Genomic DNA, 9,037 nt, shown 5'->3' on the forward strand with positions numbered 1-9,037 from the left:
GTAAGTTAAACTAACAACTATTACTGTTGATCTGTTAGTTAAACTGACAACTATTACTGTTGATCTGCTAGTTAAACTAACAACTATTACTGTTGGTCTGTTAACAGGTCATGAGGATAGTGTTGATCTGGATATGTCTACTGGGCATGAGTCTAGCCTTCCCAGTAAGTATATCTGTCTCTCTCCCTCCCTCCTAACAGGCTGTGTTCTGTCTCTCGTTCTCCCTCCATCTCCCTCCTAACAGGCTGTGTTCTGCCTCTCCCTCCATCTCCCTCCTAACAGGCTTATGTTCTGTCTCTCTTTCTCCCTCCCTCCTAACAGGCTGTGTTCTGTCTCTCTTTCTCCCTCCATCTCCCTCCTAACAGGCTGTGTTCTGTCTCTCTTTCTCCCTCCTAACAGGCTGTGTTCTGTCTCTCTCCCTCCTAACAGGCTGTGTTCTGCCTCTCCCCTCTTAACAGGCTGTGTTCTGCCTCTCCCTCCTAACAGGCTGTGTTCTGCCTCTCCCTCTTTCTCCCTCCTAACAGGCTGTGTTCTGCCTCTCTCCCTCCCTCCTAACAGGCTGTGTTCTGTCTCTCCCTCTTTCTCCCTCCTAACAGGCTGTGTTCTGTCTCTCCCTCTTTCTCCCTCCTAACAGGCTGTGTTCTGCCTCTCTCCCTCCCTCCTAACAGGCTGTGTTCTGTCTCTCCCTCTTTCTCCCTCCTAACAGGCTGTGTTCTGCCTCTCCCCTCCCTTAACAGGCTGTGTTCTGCCTCTCCCTCTTAACAGGCTGTGTTCTGCCTCTCTTTCTCCCTCCTAACAGGCTGTGTTCTGCCTCTCTTTCTCCCTCCTAACAGGCTGTGTTCTGTCTCTCCCTCTTTCTCCCTCCTAACAGGCTGTGTTCTGCCTCTCCCTCCTAACAGGCTGTGTTCTGCCTCTCCCTCCTAACAGGCTGTGTTCTGCCTCTCCCTCCTAACAGGCTGTGTTCTGCCTCTCCCTCTTAACAGGCTGTGTTCTGCCTCTCCCTCCTAACAGGCTGTGTTCTGCCTCTCCCTCTTAACAGGCTGTGTTCTGCCTCTCCCTCCTAACAGGCTGTGTTCTGCCTCTCCCTCCTAACAGGCTGTGTTCTGCCTCTCCCTCCTAACAGGCTGTGTTCTGCCTCTCCCTCCTAACAGGCTGTGTTCTGCCTCTCCCTCCTAACAGGCTGTGTTCTGCCTCTCCTCCTAACAGGCTGTGTTCTGCCTCTCCCTCCTAACAGGCTGTGTTCTGCCTCTCTTTCTCCCTCCTAACAGGCTGTGTTCTGCCTCTCTCCCTCCCTCCTAACAGGCTGTGTTCTGTCTCTCTTTCTCCCTCCTAACAGGCTGTGTTCTGTCTCTCTTTCTCCCTCCTAACAGGCTGTGTTCTGTCTCTCTTTCTCCCTCCTAACAGGCTGTGTTCTGCCTCTCTTTCTCCCTCCCCCTCCCTCCTAACAGGCTGTGTTCTGTCTCTCTTTCTCCCTCCTAACAGGCTGTGTTCTGTCTCTCTTTCTCCCTCCTAACAGGCTGTGTTCTGTCTCTCTTTCTCCCTCCTAACAGGCTGTGTTCTGTCTCTCTTTCTCCATCTCCTAACAGGCTGTGTTCTGCCTCTCTCCCTCCCTCCTAACAGGCTGTGTTCTGTCTCTCTTTCTCCCTCCTAACAGGCTGTGTTCTGTCTCTCTTTCTCCCTCCTAACAGGCTGTGTTCTGTCTCTCTTTCTCCCTCCTAACAGGCTGTGTCTGTTCTGTCTCTCTCCCTCCCTCCTAACAGGCTGTGTTCTGTCTCTCCCTCTTTCTCCCTCCTAACAGGCTGTGTTCTGCCTCTCTCCCTCCCTCCTAACAGGCTGTGTTCTGCCTCTCTCCCTCCCTCCTAACAGGCTGTGTTCTGCCTCTCTTTCTCCCTCCTAACAGGCTGTGTTCTGTCTCTCTTTCTCCCTCCATCTCCCTCCTAACAGGCTGTGTTCTGTCTCTCTTTCTCCCTCCATCTCCCTCCTAACAGGCTGTGTTCTGTCTCTCTTTCTCCCTCCATCTCCCTCCTAACAGGCTGTGTTCTGCCTCTCCCTCCCTCCCTCCTAACAGGCTGTGTTCTGCCTCTCTTTCTCCCTCCATCTCCCTCCTAACAGGCTGTGTTCTGTCTCTCCCTCTTTCTCCCTCCTAACAGGCTGTGTTCTGCCTCTCTCCCTCCCTCCTAACAGGCTGTGTTCTGCCTCTCTTTCTCCCTCCATCTCCCTCCTAACAGGCTGTGTTCTGTCTCTCCCTCCATCTCCCTCCTAACAGGCTGTGTTCTGTCTCTCTTTCTCCCTCCATCTCCCTCCTAACAGGCTGTGTTCTGCCTCTCTTTCTCCCTCCTAACAGGCTGTGTCTGTTCTGTCTCTCCCGCCATCTCCCTCCTAACAGGCTGTGTTCTGCCTCTCCCTCTTAACAGGCTGTGTTCTGCCTCTCTCCCTCCCTCCTAACAGGCTGTGTTCTGTCTCTCTTTCTCCCTCCTAACAGGCTGTGTTCTGCCTCTCTTTCTCCCTCCTAACAGGCTGTGTTCTGTCTCTCTTTCTCCCTCCTAACAGGCTGTGTTCTGCCTCTCTTTCTCCCTCCTAACAGGCTGTGTTCTGCCTCTCTCCCTCCCTCCTAACAGGCTGTGTTCTGTCTCTCTTTCTCCCTCCTAACAGGCTGTGTTCTGTCTCTCTTTCTCCCTCCTAACAGGCTGTGTTCTGTCTCTCTTTCTCCCTCCTAACAGGCTGTGTTCTGTCTCTCTTTCTCCCTCTCCCTCCCTCCTAACAGGCTGTGTTCTGCCTCTCTTTCTCCCTCCATCTCCCTCCTAACAGGCTGTGTTCTGCCTCTCCCTCCATCTCCCTCCTAACAGGCTGTGTTCTGCCTCTCTTTCTCCCTCCTAACAGGCTGTGTTCTGCCTCTCCCTCTTTCTCCCTCCTAACAGGCTCTGCCTCTCTCCCTCCCTCCTAACAGGCTGTGTTCTGTCTCTCCCTCTTTCTCCCTCCTAACAGGCTGTGTTCTGTCTCTCCCTCTTTCTCCTCCTAACAGGCTGTGTTCTGCCTCTCTCCCTCCCTCCTAACAGGCTGTGTTCTGTCTCTCCCTCTTTCTCCTCCTAACAGGCTGTGTTCTGCCTCTCCCTCTTAACAGGCTGTGTTCTGCCTCTCTTTCTCCCTCCTAACAGGCTGTGTTCTGCCTCTCTTTCTCCCTCCTAACAGGCTGTGTTCTGTCTCTCCCTCTTTCTCCCTCCTAACAGGCTGTGTTCTGCCTCTCCCTCCTAACAGGCTGTGTTCTGCCTCTCCCTCCTAACAGGCTGTGTTCTGCCTCTCCCTCCTAACAGGCTGTGTTCTGCCTCTCCTCTTAACAGGCTGTGTTCTGCCTCTCCCTCCTAACAGGCTGTGTTCTGCCTCTCCCTCTTAACAGGCTGTGTTCTGCCTCTCCCCTCCTAACAGGCTGTGTTCTGCCTCTCCCTCCTAACAGGCTGTGTTCTGCCTCTCCCTCCTAACAGGCTGTGTTCTGCCTCTCCCTCCTAACAGGCTGTGTTCTGCCTCTCCCTCCTAACAGGCTGTGTTCTGCCTCTCCCTCCTAACAGGCTGTGTTCTGCCTCTCCCTCCTAACAGGCTGTGTTCTGCCTCTCTTTCTCCCTCCTAACAGGCTGTGTTCTGCCTCTCTCCCTCCCTCCTAACAGGCTGTGTTCTGTCTTTCTTTCTCCCTCCTAACAGGCTGTGTTCTGTCTCTCTTTCTCCCTCCTAACAGGCTGTGTTCTGTCTCTCTTTCTCCCTCCTAACAGGCTGTGTTCTGCCTCTCTTTCTCCCTCCTAACAGGCTGTGTTCTGCCTCTCTCCCTCCCTCCTAACAGGCTGTGTTCTGTCTCTCTCTTTCTCCCTCCTAACAGGCTGTGTTCTGTCTCTCTTTCTCCCTCCTAACAGGCTGTGTTCTGTCTCTCTTTCTCCCTCCTAACAGGCTGTGTTCTGTCTCTCTTTCTCCATCTCCTAACAGGCTGTGTTCTGCCTCTCTCCCTCCCTCCTAACAGGCTGTGTTCTGTCTCTCTTTCTCCCTCCTAACAGGCTGTGTTCTGTCTCTCTTTCTCCCTCCTAACAGGCTGTGTTCTGTCTCTCTTTCTCCCTCCTAACAGGCTGTGTCTGTTCTGTCTCTCTCCCTCCCTCCTAACAGGCTGTGTTCTGCCTCTCTTTCTCCCTCCTAACAGGCTGTGTTCTGCCTCTCTCCCTCCCTCCTAACAGGCTGTGTTCTGCCTCTCTCCCTCCCTCCTAACAGGCTGTGTTCTGCCTCTCTTTCTCCCTCCTAACAGGCTGTGTTCTGTCTCTCTTTCTCCCTCCATCTCCCTCCTAACAGGCTGTGTTCTGTCTCTCTTTCTCCCTCCATCTCCCTCCTAACAGGCTGTGTTCTGTCTCTCTTTCTCCCTCCATCTCCTCCTAACAGGCTGTGTTCTGCCTCTCCCTCCATCTCCCTCCTAACAGGCTGTGTTCTGTCTCTCTTTCTCCCTCCATCTCCTCCTAACAGGCTGTGTTCTGCCTCTCCCTCCATCTCCCTCCTAACAGGCTGTGTTCTGTCTCTCCCTCCATCTCCCTCCTAACAGGCTGTGTTCTGCCTCTCCCTCCATCTCCCTCTTGTGTTCTGTCTCTCCCTCCAACAGGCTGTGTTCTGCCTCTCCCCATCTCCCTCTTAACAGGCTGTGTTCTGTCTCTCCCTCCATCTCCCTCCTAACAGGCTTGTGTTCTGTCTCTCTTTCTCCCTCCATCTCCCTCCTAACAGGCTGTGTTCTGCCTCTCCCTCTTAACAGGCTGTGTTCTGCCTCTCTCCCTCCCTCCTAACAGGCTGTGTTCTGTCTCTCTTTCTCCCTCCTAACAGGCTGTGTTCTGCCTCTCTTTCTCCCTCCTTACAGGCTGTGTTCTGCCTCTCTTTCTCCCTCCTAACAGGCTGTGTTCTGCCTCTCTTTCTCCCTCCTAACAGGCTGTGTTCTGCCTCTCTCCCTCCCTCCTAACAGGCTGTGTTCTGTCTCTCTTTCTCCTCCTAACAGGCTGTGTTCTGTCTCTCTTTCTCCCTCCTAACAGGCTGTGTTCTGTCTCTCTTTCTCCCTCCTAACAGGCTGTGTTCTGTCTCTCTTTCTCCCTCCATCTCCCTCCTAACAGGCTGTGTTCTGCCTCTCCCTCCATCTCCCTCCTAACAGGCTGTGTTCTGTCTCTCCCTCCATCTCCCTCCTAACAGGCTGTGTTCTGCCTCTCCCTCCATCTCCCTCCTAACAGGCTGTGTTCTGTCTCTCTTTCTCCCTCCTAACAGGCTGTGTTCTGCCTCTCCCTCCATCTCCCTCCTAACAGGCTGTGTTCTGTCTCTCCCTCCATCTCCCTCCTAACAGGCTGTGTTCTGCCTCTCCCTCCATCTCCCTCCTAACAGGCTGTGTTCTGTCTCTCCCTCCATCTCCCTCCTAACAGGCTGTGTTCTGCCTCTCCCTCCATCTCCCTCTTAACAGGCTGTGTTCTGCCTCTCTCCCTCCTATCTCCCTGGCTCTGTTCTGTCTCTCTTTCTCCCTCCATCTCCCTCCTAACAGGCTGTGTTCTGCCTCTCCCTCCTAACAGGCTCCTAACAGGCTGTGTTCTGCCTCTCTCCCTCCTAACAGGCTCCTAACAGGCTGTGTTCTGTCTCTCTTTCTCCCTCCTAACAGGCTGTGTTCTGTCTCTCTTTCTCCCTCCTAACAGGCTGTGTTCTGTCTCTCTTTCTCCCTCCTAACAGGCTGTGTTCTGCCTCTCTTTCTCCCTCCTAACAGGCTGTGTTCTGCCTCTCTCCCTCCCTCCTAACAGGCTGTGGTCTGTCTCTCTTTCTCCCTCCTAACAGGCTGTGTTCTGTCTCTCTTTCTCCCTCCTAACAGGCTGTGTTCTGTCTCTCTTTCTCCCTCCTAACAGGCTGTGTTCTGTCTCTCTTTCTCCCTCCTAACAGGCTGTGTTCTGCCTCTCTCCCTCCCTCCTAACAGGCTGTGTTCTGTCTCTCTTTCTCCCTCCTAACAGGCTGTGTTCTGTCTCTCTTTCTCCCTCCTAACAGGCTGTGTTCTGTCTCTCTTTCTCCCTCCTAACAGGCTGTGTCTGTTCTGTCTCTCTCCCTCCCTCCTAACAGGCTGTGTTCTGCCTCTCTTTCTCCCTCCTAACATGCTGTGTTCTGCCTCTCTCCCTCCCTCCTAACAGGCTGTGTTCTGCCTCTCTCCCTCCCTCCTAACAGGCTGTGTTCTGTCTCTCTTTCTCCCTCCTAACAGGCTGTGTTCTGTCTCTCTTTCTCCCTCCATCTCCCTCCTAACAGGCTGTGTTCTGTCTCTCTTTCTCCCTCCATCTCCCTCCTAACAGGCTGTGTTCTGTCTCTCTTTCTCCCTCCATCTCCCTCCTAACAGGCTGTGTTCTGCCTCTCCATCTCCCTCCTAACAGGCTGTGTTCTGTCTCTCTTTCTCCCTCCATCTCCCTCCTAACAGGCTGTGTTCTGCCTCTCCATCTCCCTCCTAACAGGCTGTGTTCTGTCTCTCCCTCCATCTCCCTCCTAACAGGCTGTGTTCTGCCTCTCCCTCCATCTCCCTCCTAACAGGCTGTGTTCTGTCTCTCCCTCCATCTCCCTCCTAACAGGCTGTGTTCTGCCTCTCCTCCATCTCCCTCTTAACAGGCTGTGTTCTGTCTCTCCCTCCATCTCCCTCCTAACAGGCTTGTGTTCTGTCTCTCTTTCTCCCTCCTAACAGGCTGTGTTCTGCCTCTCTCCCTCCCTCCTAACAGGCTGTGTTCTGCCTCTCTTTCTCCCTCTCCCTCCCTCCTAACAGGCTGTGTTCTGCCTCTCTTTCTCCCTCCATCTCCCTCCTAACAGGCTGTGTTCTGCCTCTCCATCTCCCTCCTAACAGGCTGTGTTCTGCCTCTCTTTCTCCCTCCATCTCCCTCCTAACAGGCTGTGTTCTGCCTCTCTTTCTCCCTCTTTCTCCCTCCTAACAGGCTGTGTCTGTTCTGTCTCTCCCGCCATCTCTCAGGTCCACAAGAGACGGGTGACAAGATCAGACAACGATGAAGGAGAGGGGGTAAGTGGCACGCAGGCACGTACGTACGCGCGCACACACACACACACACACGCGCACACACACACACACACACACACACACGCGCGATTAACCGACTCTTTCCATCGTTCTCTCAGCAACAGAGTGACTACAGTCATTCAAGTGATGAAGAGGAGGAGGAGGGAGGACAGGAAAGAGAAGAGGGAGGGGAAGGAGGAGAGGGAGAAGAAGAGGGGGGAGAGGGGGAGGAAGAGGGAGGAGAGGAAAGTGAAGAGAGTGATGAGGAAGAGAGTGACAGTGATGAAGATGAGGGGGGTGAAGAAGGAGAAGAAGGAGAGAAGGAAATAAGAGAGGAAGAAGGAGAGGGAAATGAAGGAGAGAATGAAGAGGGTGGGGAGGAAACAGGAGGGGAAGGAGGAGAGGGAATGAGGGCAGAGGAGACAGGAGTGGACGGGGAAGGAGAGCATCCTACTCCAGTGGACGGGGAAGGAGAGCAGCCTACTCCAGTGGACGGGGAAGGAGAGCAGCCTACTCCAGTGGACGGGGAAGGAGAGCAGCCTACTCCAGTGGACGGGGAAGGAGAGCAGCCTACTCCAGTGGACGGGGAAGGAGAGCAGCCTACTCCAGTGGACGGGGAAGGAGAGCAGCCTACTCCAGTGGACGGGGAAGGAGAGCAGCCTACTCCAGTGGACGGGGAAGGAGAGCAGCCTACTCCAGTGGACGGGGAAGGAGAGCAGCCTACTCCAGTGGACGGGGAAGGAGAGCAGCCTACTCCAGTGGACGGGGAAGGAGAGCAGCCTACTCCAGTGGACGGGGAAGGAGAGCAGCCTACTCCAGTGGACGGGGAAGGAGAGCATCCTACTCCAGTGGACGGGAAAGGAGAGCATCCTACTCCAGTGGACGGGGAAGGAGAGCATCCTACTCCAGTGGACGGGGAAGAGAAAGCAACACCATAGCCAGGTAAGACAGAAATACAGTACCTAGAGCTAATTTAAAAGACATTGAATATTCTGTAGAAAACAACATATCATAGAATCCATGTCGTAGGATATTGATTGCTTGGTTCTGAACTCGCAGATCCAGCCCTGCCAGGGGAGACGAGACGACCCCTCAGTCCAACAACACTGATCCCAGGATGACTAATGGAGCCCAGAGACTTCAGACCACATCGCCAGACAGACAGACAGACAGACATGACTAATCTATCCAGTGACTTGATCTGTAGTCTCTCAGGAAGGCCAGAGGACCTGTGGTTGATGTTTTTAATAGTTCTGACTGTTTCAGTAAACAGCCTGATATTGATGTTTGACTGTTTCAGTAAACAGCCTGATATTGATGTTTGACTGTTTCAGTAAACAGCCTGATATTGATGTTTGACTGTTTCAGTAAACAGCCTGATATTGATGTCTGACTGTTTCAGTAAACAGCCTGATATTGATGTTTGACTGTTTCAGTAAACAGCCTGATATTGATGTCTGACTGTTTCAGTAAACAGCCTGATATTGATGTTTGACTGTTTCAGTAAACAGCCTGATATTGATGTTTGACTGTTTCAGTAAACAGCCTGATATTGATGTTTGACTGTTTCAGTAAACAGCCTGATATTGATGTTTGACTGTTTCAGTAAACAGCCTGATATTGATGTCTGACTGTTTCAGTAAACAGCCTGATATTGATGTCTGACTGTTTCAGTAAACAGCCTGATATTGATGTTTGACTGTTTCAGTAAACAGCCTGATATTGATGTTTGACTGTTTCAGTAAACAGCCTGATATTGATGTTTGACTGTTTCAGTAAACAGCCTGATATTGATGTTTCGACTGTTTCAGAAACAGCCTGATATTGATGTTTGACTGTTTCAGTAAACAGCCTGATATTGATGTCTGACTGTTTCAGTAAACAGCCTGATATTGATGTCTGACTGTTTCAGTAAACAGCCTGATATTGATGTCTGACTGTTTCAGTAAACAGCCTGATATTGATGTCTGACTGTTTAAACAGCCTGATATTGATGTCTGACTGTTTCAGTAA

The 9,037-nt window shown here is 52.4% G+C and overlaps 1 protein-coding gene across 1 annotated transcript; it reads left to right on the plus strand.

The window, feature by feature from the left end:
* Positions 1–7,265: 7,265 nt before the first annotated feature.
* LOC127906878 (skin secretory protein xP2-like) lies at positions 7,266–8,784 on the plus strand. The gene is made up of 2 exons (XM_052460691.1): positions 7,266–7,966; positions 8,084–8,784. The coding sequence occupies exon 1, from the start codon at positions 7,432–7,434 to the stop codon at positions 7,960–7,962; it is 531 nt and encodes a 176-aa protein (XP_052316651.1). The 5' UTR covers positions 7,266–7,431; the 3' UTR covers positions 7,963–7,966; positions 8,084–8,784.
* The last annotated feature ends 253 nt before the right edge of the window (positions 8,785–9,037 follow it).

Source organism: Oncorhynchus keta, chromosome 13 (genome assembly GCF_023373465.1).
Source record: "Oncorhynchus keta strain PuntledgeMale-10-30-2019 chromosome 13, Oket_V2, whole genome shotgun sequence".
Classification (NCBI taxonomy): domain Eukaryota; kingdom Metazoa; phylum Chordata; class Actinopteri; order Salmoniformes; family Salmonidae; genus Oncorhynchus; species Oncorhynchus keta.